This window comes from Electrophorus electricus, chromosome 21, assembly GCF_041902795.1.
Source record: "Electrophorus electricus isolate QZ-2024a chromosome 21, ASM4190279v1, whole genome shotgun sequence".
Taxonomy (NCBI): domain Eukaryota; kingdom Metazoa; phylum Chordata; class Actinopteri; order Gymnotiformes; family Gymnotidae; genus Electrophorus; species Electrophorus electricus.
This window is the reverse complement of record NC_137517.1, coordinates 15,677,702-15,702,865: the sequence shown is the minus strand read 5'-3', so window position 1 is coordinate 15,702,865 and position 25,164 is coordinate 15,677,702. Positions and strand designations below refer to the sequence as shown.

General features: G+C 43.9%; 3 protein-coding genes across 4 annotated transcripts; all 3 read left to right on the top strand.

The window, feature by feature from the left end:
• Positions 1-414: 414 nt before the first annotated feature.
• ddx46 (DEAD (Asp-Glu-Ala-Asp) box polypeptide 46) lies at positions 415-10,425 on the top strand. 2 transcript variants are annotated; one of them, XM_027030593.3, is made up of 23 exons: positions 415-547; positions 1,012-1,197; positions 1,436-1,513; positions 1,677-1,758; positions 1,873-2,041; positions 2,283-2,485; positions 2,847-2,957; positions 3,079-3,244; positions 3,354-3,474; positions 3,626-3,801; positions 4,417-4,538; positions 4,630-4,708; positions 5,983-6,065; positions 6,300-6,464; positions 6,580-6,742; positions 7,111-7,304; positions 7,648-7,785; positions 7,910-8,059; positions 8,395-8,622; positions 8,795-9,013; positions 9,140-9,284; positions 9,626-9,699; positions 10,037-10,425. In XM_027030593.3, exons 1-23 carry the CDS (start codon positions 531-533, stop codon positions 10,082-10,084), a joined length of 3,117 nt encoding a protein of 1,038 aa, XP_026886394.1. In that variant the 5' UTR covers positions 415-530; the 3' UTR covers positions 10,085-10,425. The 2 variants fall into 2 exon arrangements, with proteins under 2 accessions (XP_026886394.1, XP_026886393.1); XM_027030592.3 differs by lacking the exon at positions 415-547 and adding an exon at positions 601-641.
• Positions 10,426-10,881: 456 nt separating this feature from the next.
• c21h5orf24 (chromosome 21 C5orf24 homolog) lies at positions 10,882-15,419 on the top strand. Its single transcript, XM_035521450.2, has 3 exons — positions 10,882-11,132; positions 11,828-12,459; positions 14,248-15,419. Exons 2-3 carry the CDS (start codon positions 11,828-11,830, stop codon positions 14,471-14,473), a joined length of 858 nt encoding a protein of 285 aa, XP_035377343.1. The 5' UTR covers positions 10,882-11,132; the 3' UTR covers positions 14,474-15,419.
• Positions 15,420-17,416: 1,997 nt separating this feature from the next.
• Positions 17,417-24,897, top strand: cdc23 (CDC23 (cell division cycle 23, yeast, homolog)). The gene is made up of 16 exons (XM_027030605.3): positions 17,417-17,899; positions 18,807-18,879; positions 18,979-19,116; positions 19,225-19,267; positions 19,584-19,689; positions 19,904-20,036; positions 20,549-20,726; positions 20,824-20,921; positions 21,159-21,240; positions 21,511-21,664; positions 21,807-21,926; positions 22,001-22,076; positions 23,855-23,916; positions 24,080-24,158; positions 24,299-24,418; positions 24,613-24,897. The coding sequence occupies exons 1-16, from the start codon at positions 17,790-17,792 to the stop codon at positions 24,778-24,780; spliced, it is 1,740 nt and encodes a 579-aa protein (XP_026886406.1). The 5' UTR covers positions 17,417-17,789; the 3' UTR covers positions 24,781-24,897.
• The last annotated feature ends 267 nt before the right edge of the window (positions 24,898-25,164 follow it).

The window sequence follows — 25,164 nt, the reverse complement described above, 5'->3', positions numbered from 1 at the left end:
TCATTTGAATGGGAGGCTTGGATTTATTAACTACAGTTGCTTTTTACTGTAGTACAGGAGTCATTACAGTTATATTTGGCTGCTTTGTCAAGGATTTGTCATTCTAGCCACATTGATGTAAGGCCAAGTTCAATTGTGGTTATTGCACTATGACAATAAGTCCTGTAAGAACTCCAACATACTGTGTGGCTACACCTCTCAACAACCACTGTGTGTGGATACACCTCCCAAAAACTGTATTCTTGGTTTACCTGGAGGAATAGTAGAGTAAGAAATGCATTAATACTTCATAATAGACTAAATAACCGAAACAATAAACCATATTCGCATATTTAAGCTTTTTTTATACTCGGATCACGTTTCAGCTGTCCCGTCTACAAGTAAGTACCCTAAATTCAACTACATTCATGTTCCCATTCATGCCCAGTACGCGGCGGTGTAGCATATGACGTTACTTTTGAAGCCGCCAATAAACACAAAGAAGGCGACGAGGAAGAAGAGCTAAACATTTGCTAGCTAAGGTACACACCATGGGACGGGAGTCTAGGTGCGATGAGCTATTCTGCTTCTTGTCTTGTTCAGATAGCTAGTAGCTACGTGGTTACATATGCGTGAATGACCACTGCTCCGCGGGTTAGCGCGTAAGTTTAGCTAGCTATTAGAGTAAAGAGTGCAGCCACATGTTTGGAGTAAACTTGCTTCATGCTAATAATGCTAAGTAGCTAGCGTTAGGTGAATCGATTAGCTGAGCATTACTGAGCACCGAGTAGTGCGTCGAGCTCACGGATCATTGCGAATAGCTGCCACTGTGGTATCTGTCGTATAGGAAATTATTCGGTGAAGTTATTCGCTAGCAAATTTATACAGCTATATAGACTCCGTGTTCAGTAGCTAACATCTATCTTAACTACGTTAGCTGTGTGTGGTAATCTGTAGCCCTCAATGCGCCCTTAACGTTCCCTGAGGAGGTTGAGCAGGGCCTGTTTGTTAATTCTGTTGTTGTATTCGCAGGCATTACAGGAAACGCTCGTCTTCCCGGGGAAGGTCCGGGAGTCGCTCCAAGAGTCGCTCACCTGACTCGAAACGCTCGAAGAAGGATGACCGCGCCGGGTCGCGCACCCGGGAGCGCAGCAGGCGGGACCGCTCCCGGAGTCGGGACCGCCGCAGGTCCCGGTCCCGAGAAAGGAAGCGCCAGAGGTTACATTTCTCCCTCACTCGCTGTTAAATCGTTGCCATCTGTTTTTCACACTGTCGTATTGTAAAAAGTGGTTGGAAATGCAGTCTGACAGCACTCCATATGCGTATGCTGTGCAATAGATTTATTAGATTCACTTTGATTCTGTTCTACGGGTCCAGCATGTCAGCAGTAATGTTGAGGAGTGTAGCTTGTTTACTGATCTTTACTTTAAAAGTGTTGTCTCCTGTTCACGCTTAGGCGATCAAGGAGTCGAGAGCGGAAACGTTCCAGGAGTCGGGAACGCAGGAGGTCTAGGAGCAGAAGCAAAGGTCGAAGGTCAGGATCCCCTAGTCCTTAGCAAGAGTAGAAAAAATGTCTGAGAGTCTCCAGCGTTTAGCTGCCATGCTCTTCACACACTCCCCGGTTCTCAGCTAATAGGATACAGCAGTGATTAGAGCGACATGTCATGTGCTTAAAATCTGTTTATTGTATCACACAGCAAGGAGAAAACTGAAAGTGGGGATCAGCCCGTGGATAAAAAGAAAATAAAGGAGGAGAAAGAGGAGGAAAAGCCCGAAGACGTACGTGTTACGGAGGGTGGAGTCGTGGCGTTACGGAGGGTGGAGTCGTTGTGCGTTTGGGGTACATTTTGTCCAGCATTAAACTAACCTGGGGCCTTTTCACATGCTGTGTAGCAAGACTTTGACCAGAACACGCTGGAAGAAGAGATGAGGAAGAGGAAGGAGCGCGTGGAGAAGTGGCGGGAGGAGCAGAGGAGGAAGGCCATGGAGAACATCGGCGAGATCAAGAAGGAGCTGGAGGAGATGAAACAGGGCAAGAAGTGGAGTCTGGAGGATGATGACGGTGTGTTTACAAACGGACTGCCGTTCCCGTTAAGTGTGTTTACGTGGATGATGGTCTGTTTGTGACTGGAACAGTCTGTGTCCGAATACAAAACAGCATCATCCAGAAACTTCCCAACCATTTTAAGATTTAAAAAGTGCAGTAATAATCAGTGGGAACACGCATCATTCAGCTGTTTTTGTTTTAATTAATTCAAGCTTTTTTTTTTTTTTTTTTTTTTTTTTTTTTTTTTTTTTTTAAGATGATGATGAGGAAGGTCCAGCCTCTGTGGAGCATGAAGGTGAGGAAGAGGAGGAGAAGGTGAAGGAGGGAGAAGCAGAGGCAGTGGCAGAGATGGAGGAGGAGACAGGAGAGGAGCTCGACCCTTTAGATGCCTACATGGAGGAGGTCAAGGAGGAGGTCAAGAAGTTCAACATGGGCACCATGAAAGGGGGCAATGACAAGGTGAGGGCAGTAGGAACTCCTGGTCACTTCCCATCAGCATGAAAGTGGGAAATGACAAGGATACGGGAACTCCAGACCTTCTACATTTATATGGGAAATTACTGTGCCTCTGGTTTTTTTTTTTGTGTAAGGAATGTGTAAGGAATGTTGTAAGGAATGTTGCAAATGAATGCAGAAACACTTGTGACCATGTAAATAACTATTTCTTCAATGCCCCTCAGTAGTTTTAATGTGATATTAATATTTAATGTTATGGTAATGTTGTTAGTATTTTAATGTAACTAGTCTAATAATAGTTTTAATGTAACTACTATGGAATGTGCTTTCTAATTGCGCTTTAAACTCCGTCCTGTGGCAACAGAAAGGTGGAATGACGGTGACGAAGGTTGTAACTGTGGTCAAAACAAAGAAGATGCCTCATACCGCAAAGAAGAAGGGGGAGCTAATGGAGAATGATCAGGATGCCATGGAGGTAAGCCAGAAAACCCACCTTTGTCTCGGCCCGCATGCGCTGATCGGGGTGTCTTATCTGTACTCTTGCATGTTGGTAGAGTCAAACTGTCATCTCGTGTGTTTTTTTTAAATTTGTGTAGTATTCATCTGAGGAGGAGGAAGTGGACCTTCAGACTGCTCTCACCGGCTACCAGACAAAACAGCGCAAGATTCTTGAGCCTGTGGACCATCAGAAGATCCAGTATGAGCCCTACCGCAAAAATTTCTACGTCGAAGTTCCTGAACTGGCAAAGATGACACAAGAGGGCAAGTTTACAGCTGTTTTTTTTTTTTTTTAAAGCCGATTTTGTCAGTTGACTGAGCACTGTTTGTTGTTTTTGAGTTTGTTGTACAAACCGCTATCGTTGCCTTCCAGAGGTGAACGAGTACCGTCTGGAGCTGGAGGGCATCACGGTGAAGGGGAAAGGCTGCCCAAAACCCATCAGGACCTGGGTGCAGTGCGGCACATCCATGAAGGTCTTAAACGCCCTAAAGAAGTGAGTGGCTTTCTTAGCTGAGGTGCCAGCACGTTCTCTCAGCCTTGCTGAGCACTGGCCTTTAACCAATACCAGGCGCTTTAACCACACACGCAGGCATTTTGACACAGGAGTGCGTGTTGTATAACCCAAACTTCTCGTCCTGTCTCAGACACAACTACGAGAAGCCCACTCCAATTCAGGCTCAGGCCATTCCGGCCATCATGTCCGGACGGGACCTCATTGGAATTGCGAAGACGGGAAGTGGAAAGACCATTGCCTTCCTCTTGCCCATGTTCCGGCACATTCTAGATCAGAGGCCTCTGGAGGAAGGTGAAGGCCCCAACGGTAAGCACCTGTTCTGTCTGTATCGGAACAGCAACATAAAATAAGCTTTGGAAACAAATCTACCCATTAATGACAGTTTGTCCTATTCAGTGTCGACTCTTAAAAATTGCAGCATCAGTCCCTTAAATCCCTTTGGTGCTGCTGTAGTTCAGCACCGTAACGGGTTCTAAGATGCAGTTCGTGCTACAGTGTTTCATTTATGCTGCTGCCGACTGTGTTTGGCAAGAGCAACTGCAAAAGCACACTTCTGAAACTAAATGCAGGGCTTCTTTACTTAGGAAAACAATTGTACCAAATCCATAGACCACCAGAGGTGGCTTTCAACGCACCTTACACTGTTATTGAAGTATTTCATCTTTAATTTCACCAGAACTTGTAGTGTTGTATTGCTATCATAATGAGAAATTTTTATCCATGAAGTTTGCCAACAAGTCCCAGCAGATTGCACAAGCTATAAAAAAAAAAAGGTTTGCAAACCATGACACTGTAATATTTCCCCCCCATCTGTCCTTTTAAACTGCTTGCTTGAGCACTTGTTATCCAGCTGAATCTGTTTATCACACTAGGTGTAAGTTTGATCACTAACACAGAACAAAATGGATTCCTCCCTTCCAGCTGTGATCATGACTCCTACTAGAGAGCTGGCCCTGCAAATAACAAAGGAGTGTAAGAAGTTCTCCAAGCCTCTAGGCCTCAGGGTGGTGTGTGTGTACGGAGGCACTGGAATCAGCGAGCAGGTGCGCAAAGTTTGGAGATATCATCGTACAGAACACCCCAAAAGGCTGAACTCTAACACTCTGTGTCTTCTGTCTCTCCCTTGGGGAGCAGATCGCAGAGCTGAAGCGTGGAGCAGAGATCATAGTCTGCACACCCGGTCGAATGATTGACATGCTGGGCGCCAACAGTGGTAAGTGCATTCGTGAGTAAGGTTGCAGTCTGCAGTGTGATTGGGGGCGAGGTTGCGGTCTGAAGTGTAATAATGTGAGTGATTTAGCAGTTGGTAAAACTGATGTTTTATCATGCTGAGGAGTGTCTGTTCTCTGATTGAGTTTTATTCTTAATTCAAAGGTTGAACCATATTTTAATTTAAGAAATCACGGTATTTACAAATAACCTCATTGTTGATTTGCATGAGATTTGTATTTGAATGTGAATGATGACATTTTCATTTATTAAACTGACAATATTTGACTGTTTTGGAAAATGTAATGCTGAGACACTTGAGGCCTTGCCTGGTGATCCAACTAAAGGTGGGTAACGCTTGTGCGTCTCTGTACATTGACGAATGTTCAGTCAAACAAACTACTTGTGACGGGAATAAAAAAAATGAGTCTTGTGCCTAAATACTCTCTTAACTTGACTTTCTCAGTCAGTAACCAGTTCCTCTTCTGTCTCCAGCTGGAAGGGTAAAACTTGGGTCATCTGCACTATAGTTCAACTAGAAGTTTATTTTCCCTGCCTTAGTGCACTTGTTTGTGCTGTACACTGATTTGAGTGCAGTGTGCGTCATCTGTGGGTGTTCTGGTCATGTGCTTTAATGTTCTGCTAATGTACCCTTACGGGGGAGTGGGGGGGTGATCTGGCTTGAGAGACTGTTTACAGACTCTGCAAAGTGCAGCTCTGGGTTTTGGTCAGCTGATGCTAGATACTTGGGCGGTGAGCAGTGCAGGGTTTCACTTGTTGAAGGAGGGAATAAGCTTTGGTCTGGTGAGGAGTTGGGGTTCAGGTTCACTAGGGGTGGGGAGAGGTTGGGGTCAAGGTTCAGTAGGGGTGGGGTTTTTCTTTCCACACATGCGGGGTAACCTGTTATTTGTCTTTCCTCCCCACGTACATTGTAACCTGTAATTTGTCTTTCTCTTCCACACATGCGGGGTAACCTGTAATTTGTCTCTTTCCCAGGTGAAGAGCCGGTCAGATAGTGCTTGATGCAGCTTCTTCTGTTTAAATGTATGATGTGGCTGCTATGTGCGTTTTAGCAGGTTCCACCGTGCCCCTCAGATGGTACGCAAGAAAAGAAAAGAGTCATCGAAGCACTGGTGTCTGTGCAGCTCCCTGTAGACATTATCCACTTAACGCGCTCTCGGTCATTTGTAAGATGCTGCGTTAGAGTTCTGTGCAGCTGGTGTTCAGGCTGCTTTTATAATAAAGTTTATCGATGTTGCTTTGTGCTTGGATGTCCAGGTCGGGTGACCAACCTGCGGAGGGTGACATATGTGGTGGTTGATGAAGCAGACCGAATGTTTGACATGGGCTTTGAGCCACAGGTTAGTCTCTCTCACCTCATGTGACTAGTTCAAAAGGTAATGATAGTGTAGGTTGACCCGAGGGAGCAGGAACTGTACATGCCAACAGATTGGCTATAACTGTACCCTTATAAATGCATTTATGAGACACGTGTACCTAATACTTCACGCCTGTGTTCTAGCCTGCAAAACAAAAAAAAACAAAACAATGTTATCCATGAACATAAGACGTGTGTGCTTGTGCGTGCGGCACAGGTGATGCGCATAGTAGAGAATGTCAGGCCAGACCGTCAGACAGTGATGTTCTCGGCCACCTTCCCCCGCGCCATGGAGGCACTGGCCAGGCGTATCCTCAGCAAGCCCATGGAGGTGCAGGTGGGCGGCAGGAGTGTCGTCTGCTCGGACGTGGAGCAGCACGTGGTGAGTGCACGCAGCCGGCTTCAGATTCCACGACGAACACAAAGAGCCCGTCGCTCGGTCACACTGCTCTGTTTTGTTGTTTGTTTATCCATTTATTTGGCTTATCTGTTATTAGATTGTCATTGAGGAGGACAAGAAGTTTCTGAAGTTGCTGGAGATTCTCGGGCACTACCAGGAGAAAGGCTCGGTCATCATCTTCGTAGACAAACAGGAGCACGCAGACGCTCTGCTCAAAGACCTGATGAAGGCCTCCTACCCCTGCATGTCCCTACACGGAGGTAGGCCTCTGTCTCCCAGGCAACGGGAAAGAACCCATTTACAACTGGTTGTGTAAAACAGGTTTGCTTAAACCACTTCAGGAGGTGGTTAAGACGCGTTTTAGCCAGATGTCTGTTGGTCTCTCCATGCCACATTCAGCAACCAAAACCCAGCTCAGTATAGTACATCACAGCGCACGTTAGCATGAATGGAAACTAAATGCTTATTAGCCATTTGGAATGACACTACGGTACAGAATAATCAGCCTGCAGAAACAGATCAATATTCGGAATGGGCCGATTTGAATATTGAGTGCCTGACTGAATATTGAATTCCTCGGTGGGCATGTGTTCACACTTTTGTCTGAATCTGCTCGTCTGCCTCACAGGAATTGACCAGTATGACAGAGACAGCATCATAAACGACTTCAAGAACGGGGCCTGCAGACTGATGGTGGCCACCTCCGTCGCTGCCCGTGGGCTGGACGTCAAGCAGCTGATCCTGGTGGTCAACTACAGCTGCCCCAACCACTACGAGGACTACGTTCACAGGGCCGGCCGCACAGGCAGGGCAGGAAACAAAGTAAGTAGGACTGGGGCAGGCTGGGTGGGGGTTGGGCTTATGGGGGAAGGGGAGGAGCCTGTTGGACTGAAGCAGGTGGGCTGTAGGAGGGGCTTATTGGAGGGGCCTGTCGGACTTTTGTGGTCCTGTGTCTCGGAGGATCTGAGTTGAGTTCGGACCTGAGGGTCCTAAATGTGGTGCTTATTCCTGCCACATTTATATGTAGCTTATTACTTCGTGTTATTACTGCCTCATTTCTGTATGTCTGCTTTATTATCAGTGTCTTTTGTAAATCAAGATTTCATGTCTTCATGTATTCATATCCTATAACGAATGAAGAATTTACTGGTGGTGCGTGTTGCAGGGCTATGCCTACACATTCATCACTGAAGAGCAGGTACGTTACGCCGGTGATATCATCAAAGCTCTGGAGCTCTCAGGCTCCTCAGTGCCTCCGGAGCTGGAGCAGCTGTGGGGCACATTTAAAGAGCAGCAGAAAGCTGTAAGTGCGCGCCGCTCACCCAGTGAAACAATTTACATACTCTTTACACCCACTGACACGTTAGCTGGTGACAGTAATGCTGCGTTCCCTAAGCGACGCTAACCCTGCCGTTCTTTTCTAACAGGAGGGCAAAAGCATCAAGAGCAGCAGTGGGTTTTCGGGGAAGGGCTTTAAGTTTGATGAGACGGAGCACGCTCTGGCCAACGAGAGGAAGAAACTGCAGAAGGCTGCACTGGGGCTGCACGACTCGGACGACGAGGACACGGCCCTGGATGTGAGCCACGCAAGATCTTGCATTAGTTACAGATGAATAGAACAGTAGCCTTCAGTAAGGAGGTTGGATGTAGGTGTGGATATATGAATGACCAAAATGTGTTGACTGCCAGAATTGGCTGAAACAGACAGACTGATGAATGGACTGATGCACTTGTAGTTCTTTAAAGCACAGTACAAATGATATAGTGCTGTTTTATGATTTTGTAATTCTCCACCACCGAACACATTCGCATGTGTCTTGCATGCTCATCCTGGGAATACGTTCATTCTGACATCACAGCAAGGGGACTACGTTCACTCTGTTTCTCACACACTCTTCGTCCTGCCCTGTAGATCGACGAGCAGATTGAGAGCATGTTTAACTCCAAAAAGCGCGTGAAGGACCTGTCTGCGCCGGGCGGTACTGGGGCAGGGGCTACTCCCGGCTTCACCGGTGCCACTTCCGCTGCCGGGCTTGCTGGGCTGGCAATTCCCTCTGCTGGCAACATCCAGAAACTGGAAATTGCCAAGAAGCTGGCGCTCAAGATCAACGCCCAGAAAAACCTGGGAGCGGAGGCGCAGGTGAGCAGTAGAAGGGGAAGACTTTATACTTTTCCAGTGCACACATCCTTAAAAAGACTGACTGCTTTTGCCTTGTTACAGGATTATCTTTTCAGGCCAGTGTATGACTGGTTCTGTTCCTGGAGCCCCGCCACTCAGTCTTCTGGTTTTTCTTTCTCCTGCTTAATGGTAGGATGTCATGCAGCAGGCGACCAATGCCATCATGAGGGGAGGCACCATGATCGCCCCCTCAGTCTCCGCCAAAACCATCGCGGAGCAGCTGGCCGAGAAGATCAATGCCAAGCTGAACTACACGCCTGTGGAGAAGCTGGAGGAAGAGAGGCAGGCTGCAGAGCAGGCTGAGAGCATCAAGAGATACGAGGAGGAGCTGGAGATCAACGACTTCCCTCAGGTGGGCGCTTTGCTCTGTGTATTGTGGTGTACAGTCTTCTGGTCTTTGGGCTACACTGTTCATATGCTAATGATTAGTGCAGTGAATCATCATTTGCATGAACTTGTTCCTTGTTTTGTCCTGCAGACGGCCAGATGGAAGGTGACCTCTAAGGAAGCCTTGCAGAGGATTGGCGAGTACTCTGAGGCAGCGATCACCATCCGAGGAACGTACTTCCCCCCAGGCAAAGAGCCCAAGGAAGGAGAGCGCAAGATTTATCTGGCCATAGAGAGTACGTTTCCTTCAGTACTTATCCAGCCATAGAGAGCATGTCTCTAATGAAAGTATGTTCCTAATGGTACTTCCCTGACTATCGGCGGTATGTTTTTTAACATTACTTATCTGCCTGTCCAGAGTATGTCTAACGTTATTTACCTGACTACTGAGAGTATGTTTCTCATGTTTGGCTATTGAGGGTGTATTTAACATTTATTTATCTGGTTATCTAGAGTATGGTTTTATTGGAAAACTATTTATTGTAGTTATCGGAAGCTTTAGAAGAATGTTTGAACATAAATAAAGGGTTGTATATGAGTAAATTATACTTTTGAACATCGTGGCCACTTTGTTTAGGTGCTAATGAGCTGGCGGTGCAGAAAGCCAAAGCAGAAATCACCAGGCTGATCAAAGAGGAGCTCATTCGCTTGGTAAGATTCGGAATAGCCTCATTACTTCAGTAGAGCCTGAAACCTATTGTGTGAATTAAAGAAGGGACTCCCTGAAAAGTAAAAGGAAACTGTTTTGTATTGAAAAGTGAAATTGCTTGTTGACTACCTTATTCCTGGTTTGATTCATCAGTTACACTCCTGCATTACAAATACTGTTGCTCTAATGAAAAAATACTCCCTAGAACTGTTTGAATTGCATAGCCTTGTTGTATAAAAATGATTAGCCCTGCTTTGTAGGGGTGTTGTTGTTGTTAAACACAAAAGTTAAAAATAATACATATTATCTTACTAAATGCTTTCCCCCCTTACCTTCCAGCAAAATTCATATCAACCAGCCATCAAAGGACGATACAAAGTTTTGTAGAGGCATCATCCAGAATTGTTGTCGACGTGTTCGTCTTCGCAACACCATCGCTTCGGACTTGGTTAACATTTGGTTAAACAGAAACGAAAATAAACATGAGCAGAATCTGATATTCCCCTCGATGTATTTTATTGTATTTTATATTCTTTTTCCTGCTGTCTGAAGCTGTACAGCTTACATATTTTTGTTTGATTTTCTTCTGCTCAGCAATTCCATCTTTGTGTATTCATCTCTACTTCAGGATTTGTCAGCATGTTAATGATTCAGTATGCTGATCATTAACTTTACAAACATGTAGCTTAGATGGTCTTTTACAACAATAAAAATGTTTTCGAAAATGATTTTTAAAATGGGCGTTTACTGAAACTGTTTTGATTGCTTTTCTGAAACATCTTGTGGCGGGGCATTTTGTGCATAGTTTTACTTCCTTACGAGTTAATCCTGGACACTAAACTGTTGAGTCGGATTAACCCGAGTGACAGACTGGGGAATTCTCATGAGTAGTTTATTCAAACATTCATAACAACAACTGCGGCGAGAGTCATGAATCATTTATACCGCTGGCAGGTGCTTCAGGCGGGGAAAGAGCTTACACAGCCTGTGAGCGATAAAGAACGATGTCTGTTTAGGCTCAGAATAATCTTATTTAAGTGTGTAATTCTCTATGTCGGTCCACCAATGTTTCGGTGTCTCGTAGAACAGCGGCCTTGCTAAACTAAAATTCATGAGACTGTAATAGCAGATCATCAGACTCCTCGACGCCGCAGAAGGAGCGCTTTTATGTCCACCAACTGCGCATGCTCAGACTCACGACTTATTAATTTTTAATGAAAATGGCTTCCATTCTCATCTAAACCCACACGGGTAGGGCAGAAATCATTTAGAAACAAACAGAACCACTATTTCATTTTATGCAACGCTGTATAGGTTGTAAGTGTTTTTAGGACAGCGGTTCGTCTGTGGGCAGAACGAATAAGCTGTAGTTTCGAGGATGGGACGTGTTTTTTGTGTTTAACCCTTTACGTTCCGTTATCAGCTATCAAACAAGGTACAGTAATGTGCTGCTTTGTCTTTTACCAGTTTCATGCGCCAAAATGTTAGTTCCATCTTAAGAGATATACTTCTGTGAGCTGGCTGTTGCGTCGGTGTCTATATCTGCGATTTATAACGGTGACAAAGAAACTCTTTGTTTTGTGATCGACGGTGACATTCCTGCGCCGTGCGCGTCAGGTTGGAGTTTTGCTGTGCAGGGTTGCGCTGAGGACCCTGCAAATGCAGTAGTGTTACTGTGTGAACGTCATGAACATGTGCTACAAAAATATAGCACATCTTATAACTAACTGTGTTTTAATGGAAACGACATACAACTACATATTTCGAGTAGTCAGTCTATGGATACCCGTAACGTTAATGACTGTACATACATTTTCTTACGTTCCTGGCTCTTCGAAAAATGATCGGTGTTTTCTGGAATACACCTTATATTAATGCAATATCAGCAGAGACACAAAGGCTTGGGAAAAGCACGTGCTTTAGCCAGGACACTAACAAACAGTTGTTGAACCATGTAGCTAGGTGCTATGCAAAATGGAGACTACAGTCAAGAGACGAGCTGTACTGAAATACAGATCTTTCCAAAATTCACATTCCTCTAACATGGAACTGTGCACCACACTGTGTGTGTGTGTGTGTGTGTGTGTGTGTGTGTGTGTGTGTGTGTGTGTGTGTGTGTGAATTTCACAGATGCTGCGGCAGGTTGGTAGCAGTAGTAATGAGTACTGTATGAGCGGAAAGCCCCTGTGTTTGGCTGAGGATGGTCGGCGTCCAGTTGCACACTTTGACCTGTGTTCCACGCCAGCAAACAAGTTCTACCCACCGTCACCCCCAACAGCCCCGCTACAGACATCTCTAAGCCACCTGACAGCTCCGTCCCAGGGCCCCAAACCTGCCCCGTGCCAGAGGCAGGTGGCTCCTGCCCCGCCACGTGTCCCCCAGCGTGTCCCAGCACGAGTCTCGTCGCGACCTAGCCTCAAAGCAAGCGACAAACCCGAGGACTCCAAGAAGAAGAAAGTGCCGGGCAGGTCGGGGAAGCGCGGCCGGCCGGCGGGGACCACCAAGTCCGCTGGGTACCGGACAAGCAGCGGCCGACCGCTGGGCACCACCAGGGCGGCAGGGTTCAAAACCAGCCCTGGGAGGCCATTGGGTACCACCAAGGCGGCAGGCTATAAGGTGAGCCCGGGACGGCCCCCGGGCAGCATTAAGGCTCTGTCTCGCCTCAGCAAGCTGGCGTACGGAGCGTGCACGGGAGCGGCATTTCCATACAGCGCCATGCACAAAGCAGGAGATGCCAACACAAAGGAGCAGCAGGCCAATGAGTAAATCTCTCCTCCTCACTCCACACTCCTCTCTCCCCTCCTTGTATAGAATATTTCTGGATTACATGACTAGAAGCCCAGACCAAATGAAATCTTAAACCAGGCTAAAAAAGTTAGATGTTTCAGGCACCTTTTTTTATTAGGATTATATTTTATGCCCTAATAGATTTGTATGAACCAACTACGGTTAGTCAAATGTGTGGCATTTCCTACTGTAGACATGACTAACCCCATCCTGTCTGTTTCCTCACTGTAGACATGACTAACCCCACCATGTCTGTTTCCTCACTGTAGACATGACTAACCCCACCATATCTGTTACCTCACTGTAGACATGACTAACCCCACCATGTCTGTTTCCTCACTGTAGACATGACTAACCCCACCATGTCTGTTTCCTCACTGTAGACATGACTAACCCCATCCTGTTTATTTTATCACTGTAGACATGTCGAACCCCACCCTGTCTGCTTCCTTGCTGTAGACATGACTAACCCAAGAAAAAAAACAAAAACCTGCACACCATAAATAGAAGCATCATCTGTCAAAAGCTGCAATTTTAAGTCAGTCCATACATTAGAAATTTTTAGTGCTACTTTCTAACGTTGGATGGTTTATTTAAGGCGTCCAGACCACATGACCTATGCTGAGGATTATTTGAGTGGCCATTCAAATCACATTTACAGCATTTAGCACGTGGTCTTGCCCAGAGTGACTTACAGAAGTGCTTTGTGGTCTCCATGGAGAAGTGACATAGTAAAGTCAGAGGTGGTGGGTGTTGGACTGGTGGATGGTTAAGATAAATTGTGCATAGCAACAGTGGCTATGGGGTGATTCTAAGAAAAGCAGCTGGTTTGTATTTACATAGTACAAAATAGCACAACTAGGAACAGATTACAAGGCAACAACATGATATAAAGAACACAGGCTACATGCACAGTGAACATGACAGGTGCTAGAATTAACAGAGGCTACGCACACATGTACTGTGACCAGCAGGGAAACACGGGGTATAAATACAGAGGCATACAAGCTCTGACAATACACAGGTGAAACTAAAAAAGCACAGTGAAAACCAAGGACTGGACCAGGAACTGGGAAAATGAAACAAGGACAATTACATTTCAAATTAATTATAATTTCAAATTAATTAATTATATTACTTATTCATAAATAGGGCTGTTATAACACTTAGGATAGTATTTGCCTATATTTGGCCTTCAGTATCCAGCAGTAGCACTTTTCCATACTATACATAAATGAATTTAAAAATTAGCATTCAGGGTAATTTAAAATGGTTTTTAAGTCTTTTGTGAGATTCTTGGTTTACAGAGTTAGAAGTGGCACCAAAATAATCACTCATAAACAGGACACAAGACACAATTCCAGAAACGTTTGTTTATGACCGCGAGTGTAACTACCTGCTTAGGTTATTTTACGAATTATTAATAGCTTTTTCAGTGTACTTGCTGTAAAAAATCATTATAAATCTTTACTGACACCTAACTTAACAGATAGCATCCTATAGCTTCATTTACCTAGATAGTTACCCAGCCAATGCTGATGGATGTTCTACTTGGTTACATCAGCAATTCCTTAGTTACAGGATCAATTTCAACAAACATGCCGAACATAAACATTTGTTGATAAAACAGAAATGTCTCTATATAGACAGAAAGCATTTCTGTAAATTGGAGGGCCAGTAAACTAATGAAAGATGAATATATATATAATTGCTCAGAAGACAAGAGTCAATTGTTTTGTGTGTTCTTTTGTATCTTTGTCTAGGACACCAAAAATGGCACTAGCTTCCTCAGTTCCTCAGTTTCTGGTCAGTGGGTTTCCCTCCGCACGAAATCAAAAAACACCACCGCCGAGCTCCATAACAACTGCAGCACCGAGCAGCATGGTGTCATCCGGAGCGTGCTCTCAGCCGGACCTCTGCCAGGGTGACAGACAATCAGACAGCGTCGGGGCTTTGCCCTTACACGGTTCGGTACCACCATATTCATAAGCCTGGGGACTTCAGACTGGAAACTTTCAACTTGGAAGCAGAAGGGACAGTGAAGTCAGAATCACCAGTGTTTAATACTGCATCATGTTTTTTTCTGTTCTTACCTTATTTGGAAAATGTTTTTGGCCTCACAGCTAATGCCATCACTGATGTATAAGAACATTCTAGATGTTTATCTGATGATAATCAGCACCAGTGGTTGTAGGTTTACTTTTGAGGGGATAATACAATATTTCTACAGTTAATGTGAAAATGTCCCCTCAATTTTTACCTGTCTTTTATAATCACTTACCCTTAACATTTTACTTTACATTGGAACATAAAAGCTTTATTTTATATTGGAGTCAGGAAGGTTTTTAGTGCAGAATTTCTCTGTGGTAAGCATTTATTGTTAATATATGTGACTACTGCATGATAATGATGTGGCAGTTATACTGATGCGGTTTATTTTCAGCAATTTTCTATTCAGTAATGTGCCATCACCCCACCAAAGAATTTTATAAAATCTGCCCAGTTCACAAATGATGAAAATGACTCCATGACTGCTCTGTGCTTAAAGTTGCACTCCACAATACAGTAACTAAGGGACACACTACCAAAGCTCGGTTTATTTTCATATAACCTTATCTGACTGGTCACCCAAGGTATATAGTCTTGTGTCGTGGTTGGTATGTAGTTATACTAGAAAGGTAGTGGACATTGCAATAATCCGTTTTTTTATTATTATTTCAGAATGTAAAGTGATTGAATGAAGTAATATCCACAGTATTTTTCTTTGTTTTAGTGGACTGGTCATATCTTCAGATGATATTTGTGCTCCAGTCCGTTGTGAATGTGCTGTTTTGAGAGACTGGTCAGTTGATTTTTGGCTTAGGTTTTCGTCTTTGGGCGTACAGATATATGAATATATGAATATATGAATAAATTCATGTTTGCTTTGATATAATGCTGTGCAGGATGTATTGATGTTGCATTATAAGAAAATAAGCATCACCTCTGAAAGCATCATCACTGGCCAATCAGAATTGTGTATTTGAGGACTCATCCACTTTGTATGCTAATTATAGGACATTTAGCCCAGAACCCAGTCTGTCATTGGACAAAATTTTGTGACAATTACTTATTGCTTTTATGGCAAGTATTACAGTGGAGTAAATCATTTTGAATGTTTTATCACTTAAGTTAAAAAATAACATTTTATAGAATGCAGCTTTAAGACTGTACACCATATGGATTTAACTACAGTTCCCATTGTATATATGAACCAATACCCTGTCTGTTTGAACCAATGAATCACTACACACCAAACTAGGACCTAGTTATTCTAATAAAATGTTAAAATTCACTTACTGCTAGACATTTGACTCACTACACACAGTAGGGCCTAGTTATTTTGAAATAGTGTTAAACTCCACCTCCTCCCGAACTAGAACCACCAACCATGTTGTGAAATTCACTACTCAGTACTCCTACATAACACTGGATGTGCATCAGGTTTCCTCCACTCCAGGCTCCATTTACATAGTTATTCATTTTTATTAATTAGGCCCCAAACAAGGTACGTATAGCTTTAGTATACAGATATTAGGCCTACTCATTTCTAACATCAGGCTGTGATGCTTCTGGAAAACTCTAAATGTAGAATACTAAAAAAATAAAACCCTAACAGGGCAAAAATTACCTCAGATGTGTACATGTAACTGTTTCATAGAAAAACCTATTTACCTCAGATATGTATACACCTAAATGGTTTGTGACACTTTTGTGACACTGTGACAATTTTAATCTGTTTTTATCCACCCTAAATTGCACTGGTAATCCACAGATCATCTTTTTTTTTTTTTTTTTTTTTTAAATTTGTAACTGGAAAATCTTTCCAGATTTTGTAAACAATGTGCCTATACGATGTACTTTTGCAGTGTAATGTCCCTGAGTTGAATATAACACAATGTCCTTTGCTTTCTTTCCAATCTATCCAAAACATTCATTAAAACACTCTATTAGTTTGATCTAAACACGGGTACTTTGGGTTGTGAGCAACGCAGCTCGAAAACTAGCCGGGTCCTGGTATGATTTATCTCATTACCACTTGTATCAACATCATGCAAATAATTCTTTATGTAAATATGTTTATGTAAATGTGTTTATTTAAATGACAGCTATGATTACAGAGCTCCACTACTGAAGGTGTTGCTTTTAAGTCCAGAACTGGACCAGAGTTATGTTCCCAGGCATTTCAGCCATTTACAATGAAGGACAAAATAATACTTTTTTATTTGTGTATAAATGATTATGAATATCTTTGATTTTTAATTTAAGTGAAACATTCTCTTGGTCTAATGTTTTGGCCAAGCACATAAAGGAAGCCGATACACTTCCTGTAGCTACAAACATCAAAACCTACAAGTGTTTTTGTGATTTAAATTGTTTGTTATTTTTTCCTGTCTGTCCATGAATGTGAGATTCAACAACTGTCCCATAATAAACAAAACTGTGAGATATACTTTTATATGCATGTTAAGTAAAATAGCTTTAGGTTGAATTTGTTACATTGTCACATGACAAAAATAAATCCCCCACACAGGTAAAGATGACAATCCCACCACTGTCACTAACATCTTACTCCATCAATACTGAAGGCGCAGCGGTTCTGCCAGATTTCTTAACCTTTTTCCATATGACCCATTCATCCAGCTTGGCCCCAATGATCACAACGAAGCATTTTGGCGTGCCAAAACAATACAGCCCCCATTTTTGAAAAAATCTTGCTTTGTATGCTTGGAGTATTTGGTTTTTTAAGATTTATTTTAGTGTAAGTAGGTTCTTATTATAAGATTGTGGGCTATCTGATATTCTGCAATAATTTCCCACAACGCCTCTCTGAAATCCCCATATAGTTTTAAAAACATTTCTTCCGGCCCTCGACTACAATATTTCCGTGCACAGAGCCTTTAACCCTTCTTTTCTTCGCGTGAATTCTCTCTCTCTCTCTCGTGTCAAAAAGAAAGAAATACCAAGGTTATGTATTCCATACAAAGAAATGTATTTCTTGTTTAAATTCGCGGTTATTTATTACTGCTTCGTTGCACCGAAGTCTGAATCAGTTTGTCACTTGCTGATTAAGAGAGTCATGCTGTCCACGTCCTGAGAGGCTCGACCTGTGATTCTCACCTGCCCGGCGGAAAAGTCCCACACTGAAAAGCCAGCCAGTCCAAACGTCCTGCCCGGGGCTGTGGTGGACGCCCCCGGCAGGGAGGAGGGTTTCACCTCGACAGCCACCGCGTCGCCCTGGCGATGAGAGGAAGACACGCGAAACATGGCGGCGACTCTGAGCGGCGAGTTTGCAGACTTGGCGCAAATCAAAAAGCAGCTAATTTCAGTTATAGCCCAGTGTAAGGAGAGAGGGCTCGTCCACAGTGTGAAGTGGTGAGTGGTGCCACCGCGCCCGGGTTAGCGAGCACAGCCTAGCTGCTACGAAAATACCGCCAGTTAGTTGACTAAAAAGCCATATGTTTATCAAGATGCTAGCTGGCTAGCTAGCCGGCTAGCCGCTTTGCTAGCCCAGGCAACTAACCAGTAAGCTGGCATAGCTGTGTGACATTCCCTGCTTGAGTGGCCGTTGTTGTGTTGGTTTCGTGTGTACAAACGTGCATGTCTGTGTACGGCTTTGCTGTTAAGGTCCTCCACGATCAGGGAATAAACCGGCAGGTTAGCCAACGCTAGCTACTCTTCTCTCTGTCGTGGCCAAAGGCACATATCGAATCAGTCAGCTGCAAATTAAAATTAAAGCCGTAGACATGCGATAATCAAAGACTTATCCAGAATCAGTCAGTAGCCGTTGACACTTTCGGAATTTGTTTTTAAGTGCCTGCTTCTAGAGTCACTTGGCTTTGGCCTGTACATACAGGAGAAAAACTTGACTTGTCTGTTCATTTTCTATTGGGGTTTTACATTATGGACTTTCATGAATACGTGACACGTATTTGTAGTATTTCAAACATGATGCAAGTTTCTTTTTCTAATTTTGGAAGGTCAGCTTTGTGTAGACAAAGGATCTTCAGGAACGATGATGTAAAATATTTCACTCTTACTGAAACCTGTTTTGAGACCCCACAATCATAAATCTTGCAGGTCTGGTGAGGGGTGTGAGTCTAGCAACGAAGCATCAAGAGTGAGGTTCTGCCTGTTTGCCAAGGAAGCCCCTGTTACACTTTGTTATCCTGAGAGACTAAATCTCTGCAGGGCCCCAGCTTCATTGGGTCCCAGGTACCTTCCAGCGAGTATTCATTGTCCAGACTGTTGCTAAGCTACCGCTGCTGCTGTTTTCATACAGGGCTTCGGAGTTGGCCTTCTCACTGCCTTCCCTTCCTCTGGACGAGGTTCCCCCGGCTCTCCCGCTCACTGAGGTCAGTCTGCCAGCAGTGTAAGTGTGCAAATGTATTTCTGCACCTCGACAGGTCTACCACAGATTTGCTGTGTTCTTCTGTGTGCTTCTCTTGCTTCAGGAGGATGCTCTGGATCTGGACGCCCTCTGCTTGGCCAAGTCGTATTTCGACCTGAAGGAGTACGACCGGGCTGCCTACTTCCTACGGGGCTGTCGCAGTCAGAAAGCTTACTTCCTGTACATGTACTCACGATACCTGGTGAGAAGACGCTGCGTTTTATTTTGACGGTTACTCTTTCCCCTCTTTTACAATGCTGAGTGCCTCCAGAATGATGACTGCTCACTTCTTATTTCTCCCACGTTTTAGTCAGGAGAGAAAAAGAAGGATGACGAGACTGTTGACAGCCTGGGTAAGCCCCCCGGCTTGACGGAGCCTTGCGTTGTTTTGACATGCTACTCAGATCTGATTCTGCAGCACCACATCGTGTTGTTCCTGCTGCAACACACAGAGCGAGGTTGAAAGGTTGAAATGGGTGTAATGTTAAATAAGTGTTTCTCCCAAAAATGCTAACGTGGTTAGTAGTTTCAGGACTGCCGCTGTTGTTAACCTCCTCCTGCTAGATTTCCTTTGTTGGTGTGCATGTCTGGGGGTTCTCCATTACTGTGTGTGCCCTGTGATGAGTGATGGTCACAGGGTTCTGTGGGATGCTGTTTTCGTTGGTGCAGGTCCTCTGGAGAAGGGCCAGGTCCGCAATGAGGCACTGCGGGAGCTGCGGGTGGAGCTCAGTAAGAAGCACAGCGCCGGAGAGCTAGACGGATTCGCCCTTTACCTGTACAACACACACACACCCCTGACACACTCCCACCTACGCCACGCACCGCACCATACCATTAGCTTGCTGTCTGCCTACACCTGGAGAGAATCCGAACACTCTCACTGTGTGTGTGTGTGTGTGTGTGTGTGTATGTGTATGTGTGTGTGTGTGTGTGTGTGTGTGTGTGTGTGTGTGTGTGTGTGTGTGTGTGTGTGCTTGCTTGCCCCTCAGGTATGGGGTGGTTCTGCGGAAGCTGGACTTGCTGAAGGAGGCGGTGAACATCTTTGTAGCTGCCACACATGCGCTTCCTCTCCACTGGGGGGCATGGTTGGAACTGTGTAACCTGATCACCAACACTGAAATGGTAACTGATATGTTTGGGTTCAGCAGCCTCAGGGCTTTGCATGGTTCGCGTTTCTGCTGTTCCGATGTGAAATATCTATAAAAGTTTTATCGGAAATGTTTGTCTGGCGAAAGAGTGCTGATCTCATCGCCAGGTTCACCATGAAAATATTTACAGGATGTGGCGTGTGAACTTGGTCTCACCGCGGTTCAAGAAAACACTTAGAGTTAGAACACTAAGTGCTTTATTCCATAGTATTGTAGTTACTGTAATCTGTAGACAATACATTTTATTTTACTAGGCTTTTAAGTATTCTCTACACCTATTTGGAGATTGTCTGTTTCAATCCCACATCCTCGGGGTTGCTGGAGAGTTTACAGACTTGGCATGAGCTGACATTATGCACAGCTCTGTGGCACTGCACACTGTTTCCAGAACTTCCCGTTGTGGTTGTTCTCCGACGGATGGATACCGATTGGTTGTTTTCCCTGCTGCATCCTGATTGATGGCTTCCCTCTGCCCGCCTCCTATAGCTGAAGTCTCTGTCCCTTCCGGACTGCTGGGTGAGGGACTTCTTCATGGCACACGTGTACACAGAGCTGCAGATGATTAAAGAGGCTCTGCAGAAGTACCAGAGTCTCACAGAGGCCGGCCTCACCAAGAGCACCTACATCATCTCGCAGATCGCTGTGGCCTACCATAATATACGAGGTCTGTCGCTGAACCGCGGCATAACGGGCGGATGTGGGGTTCTTGAGTTCGGTTCTGCAGGAATGTCAAAGAAAGCATGCTGATGTGTTTCTGCCAGATATTGACCAGGCCTTAGGTTTGTTCAACGAACTTCGGGAGCAAGACCCTTTTCGCATTGAGAACATGGACACCTTCTCCAATCTTCTGTATGTCAGGGTGAGACCTGATCATTGTCGGCCTGTTATTTCTGACATTTGTTCTGCAATCTGTAATAACCCACAGTACCCTAAATGATTATTGTTTTAAAGTTATTTGCTTATCATACGTTTTATTAACATGAGCTAAATATCTTGCATTTCTCTGAGGGTAAAGGGTAAATTAAGGGTGCAATGATTTTAGCAGTTACTATATGATGGTGGTGAAACTCTCTTCTGGTATGTAACCCCCCCACAGAGCATGAAGCCAGAGCTCAGTTACTTGGCTCATAATCTAGTAGAGATCGACAAGTACAGAGTGGAGACATGCTGTGTGATTGGTGAGTAAAGAATGAAGATCTGCTCAGTGATGGGTCAGTACACAACAGAGATGTGATTGTGATTGGTGGGTAGAGAGTGGAGACGTGTTATGCAGTTGCCCCAGAGAGCTCGTCAGGTCTGTGGACACAGTAACAGAACATTTACAGTGCAAATACAAAGTAATGTACCATCCTGAAACTGTCCACACAACACACAAGGACGTATTTCCAGCGCACACAACACGTGGACCCTGTTACCTAACCCGGCTGTCCCGCTTGTCCCGTGTACAGGGAACTACTACAGCCTGCGCTCGCAGCACGAGAAGGCGGCGCTGTACTTCCAGCGGGCGCTGAAGCTGAACCCCCGATGCCTGGGTGCCTGGACCCTCATGGGCCACGAGTACATGGAGATGAAAAACACCTCGGCCGCCATCCAGGCCTACAGGTCCACCCGCTACCGCCGCTGCTCAGCCTCCTAACACGATCCGCCACCCCTGTCCTCAGACAATTTGAAAATGTGTCCACTGAGGTGTGAAATTGAAAGCGGTATGTTCTGATGGCCTCTCGCTTCGTATGTCGTCTCTCAGACACGCCATTGAGGTGAACAAGCGAGACTATCGAGCCTGGTATGGACTTGGACAAACCTATGAGATCCTCAAAATGCCCTTCTACTCACTCTACTACTACAGGAAAGCCCACCAGCTCAGGTGTGTGTGTGTGTGTGTGTGTGTTGCCATGCTGCCTCCAGTCTGTGTTTTATTTTGTTTTTCTTCAACTGCAGACCGAACGACTCGCGTATGCTGGTGGCCCTGGGGGAGTGCTATGAAAAGCTCTCTCAACAAATCGAAGCCAAGAAGGTCAGAAACACACAGATTGGGGGAGGGCTGTGCATACTGACTTAAGGGATGACTACATGTCTGATCTAGGGCCATTCCATCGAATGGGTGCCATTTCTGTCCCAAGGACATTATATGTATAAATATGCATGTAAATTACCTGTACAACACATTTTACTATTAAGCAAAGTGACCTACACATTGGTGCAAATGCAAATTTAAGATATATATTTTAAAAGATTATAACTACACAACACTGAAAAAAAAAAAATTGGATTACCTGTTACCTGTCCCCACTCCCTAACTAGACCCTTTACCATGAAATATAATTGTTAAAATTAATCGTTAAAAAAATTTGTTTTTGCTTTGTTGTGACTGACTATATTCCATCTGAGCTTTTTATACATTTCACAAGAAATGCAGAATATTGTAGTTCAAATACACACTTTATGTCCCCAAATGTTCACTCAGTCCTATTCCCCTAACACAATCCCTCTGCCTATACGTTTTAATCATTCCAAAAGTCACATGTTAATCAGGACTTTATATCATCTGGCTGTGGGAAGACCAAAAGTAAATTCTCTCATATTTTTATTGTGTGTATTTGATGGTGATGTAGTTATGACTGAAAAGGTTAATCTCAACATACTTTCCTGTTACTAAAATTATTTCTTGGATGTTATTTATTTATGATACAAATATTAATTCTTGGTAAATTGTTAGAATGTTCTCAGAGACCTCATGTTATTAGCATAGATGACATGTGGCTTTATTTAATGTATATACTAGTTATGTGCTAAAAATGTTCAGTCCTCTTACTTTTAGCCCTGTTACCCATGTAAAGAGGAATGAATCTTAATGATTTATTAATGAGAATAGTCAATATAACTTGTCACCTGATTTTTAAGTTTTGTAGTTGGTTTGACTGAAGTTGGAGATGTTTTAAGATTAGTTTTACAGTGTGAATACAGGGAGCCAATCCAGTAAGTGCTGCAGAGAAGCGACAACATGGCACTCTACATGCTGCTGACATGCTGACCCAGAAAAGAGAGAGAAATATTTAGAGAAGGAACATGAGAAATACAAGAAGGATCTAGAGTCAGGCAGGAAGAAAAGTACAATCACACAAATACACATGCGCACACACACATGGACACACATTCCCGTTACCCAGTGTTCTTAGTGTTATTCTGAAAAATGAAGGTAAACCATATATAAATATAAAATTTATATTTGGTTCATCAATTATCCAATTGTTTTAATCAATGAAATATTAATTTGAGGTTTAGGTCTCATTTAAAAGGAAATGTTTTTGCATTAAAAAAAAAAACTGCTTGTGTGCATTTTAAAGTATTTTTTTGTCACAAATGTCAATTATCTGAACATGTAACCAACTGTTTCTTTTAAAATGCACACCTTTCTTGAGAGAAGAACAAAGGAATTGGTTCACATGCTTTTCAACATATTTTTTTAATGACTCATGAGTTTTCATAACTTGACTGAGAAATATGTAGCCATCTCCCACTTAAAAACCTTGTAAAATGATCACTGACCAATACACGTTTTGAATAGTTTTTTTTTTAATATATATAAAAATGTTATTACATTCAGTGTTTGATTTTTGAAGAGTTCAACATGCACATGGCACCCATTCGGTGGAATGGCCCTTAAGGGACTTAAGGGATGATTTTAAATATAGACACTGTTTTTGTACATTTTCAGCTGTAGACTGAAAATGACTACAGGTCACAGCTATAGCTGTGTGATCAGCAGTATTTCTGTTCTGCTTTGTGTCTCAGTGTTACTGGCGAGCATACTCAGTAGGGGATGTGGAGAGAATGGCTCTTCTTAAACTGGCGAAGTAAGAGCACATCTTCATGCAATAGTTGTGGTACTGCTTAATGCTCATTAACTTTGGTAGTGTGATTAGTGTTGCGTTAACCTGTTTTAATGGGCTGTAGTGTGTTTTTAAGATTTTGTAAGTGTGTTTGTTGTGATGTAGTGTTGCATTATTCTGTGTGCAGGCTTCATGAGCAGTTGAATGAGTCAGATGATGCTGCCCAGTGTTATATTATCTACATCCAAGACATCTTCTCCTGTGGGGTAAGGCTGTGCTCTGGTATAGAACATTAGTGTGAAACTAGGGCATCCAGGTGTGAGTGTCTTTCCAGGTGTACTGGTGTATATTTTAGTGTACTATAACCTTGCTGCACACTATAAGTGTGTGTGTAACCCTCCCTCAGGAGCAGCTGGAGCATGCTGAAGTGAGCACAGCCCTGCGCTACCTGGGTCAGTACTACTTCAAAAACAAACTGTACGATGAGGCCTCGCTGTGCGCTCAGCGCTGCTGTGACTACAACGATGTGAGTCTCAGTCCCAGACTGAAAAAACCACACACTCCGCTTTAACACACTCAAAACCAGGCACACTGCACACTCTAACCCCTGGCTTTGGGGCAGTGTTGTAATGCCCATATATAATCATGTTTCTATGAGCACAAAAGGTAGTGGAACAATTCCTTCTGCCAAATTAAAAGCCCCCCCCCCCCCGTCTGTAGGCGCGTGAGGAGGGGAAGGCCCTGCTGAGGCAGATCTCAGCCGTGCGGGAGCAGGGAGAGTCGTCTTCCACAGACCTGTCCCTACCCATTGTCTTCAACCCCCTCTCCAACACCACGACACCTGTCAGAAGAGTGGCTCCTCTGGACCTGTCCTCCGTCACACCCTAACGCTGGACTAGTGTGGGGTTTTGGTTTTTTTTTGGTTTGGGGTTTTTTGAGTTGTGTTTTTTGTTTTTTTTGCTTGTTTTTTAAAAAAAATAAATTTTCATACATGGTTAAAATTCATGAGATTATTGAGCAGATTAATAATGGTTGGATTTACACTGTCTACTTTCAAATACTAATGTATTAAAGTTGGGGTGGGGTTGGCTGGAGACAAGGGGCAAACCCGCAGGGGCGAACCTCCCAGTGAAAATCTGATCGGTCCCAGAAGTGAACCTGTCAACACACTGTAACTAGTGATTGTTGAGTATAAATTGCTATTTGAAAAATTAGCTAGCTAGCAAATCCTGGTAAATACTAAAGTCATCCAGCAAGGTAAATGATAAGGCT

Coding starts and splice junctions, on each gene's coding strand:
- ddx46 (XM_027030592.3), top strand. CDS start 616: ATGACCACTGCTCCGCGGGTTAGCGC. Junction 1,514..1,676: donor AGCAGAAGCAAAGGTCGAAG/GTCAGGATCCCC, acceptor TGTATCACACAG/CAAGGAGAAAACTGAAAGTG. Junction 3,245..3,353: donor GGCAAAGATGACACAAGAGG/GCAAGTTTACAG, acceptor GTTGCCTTCCAG/AGGTGAACGAGTACCGTCTG.
- c21h5orf24 (XM_035521450.2), top strand. CDS start 11,828: ATGCTGCGGCAGGTTGGTAGCAGTAGTAATGAGTACTGTATGAGCGGA. Junction 12,460..14,247: donor AAGGAGCAGCAGGCCAATGA/GTAAATCTCTCC, acceptor ATCTTTGTCTAG/GACACCAAAAATGGCACTAG.
- cdc23 (XM_027030605.3), top strand. CDS start 17,790: ATGGCGGCGACTCTGAGCGGCGAGTTTGCAGACTTGGCGCAAATCAAA. Junction 18,880..18,978: donor CGGCTCTCCCGCTCACTGAG/GTCAGTCTGCCA, acceptor CTCTTGCTTCAG/GAGGATGCTCTGGATCTGGA. Junction 21,241..21,510: donor GGAGACATGCTGTGTGATTG/GTGAGTAAAGAA, acceptor TCCCGTGTACAG/GGAACTACTACAGCCTGCGC.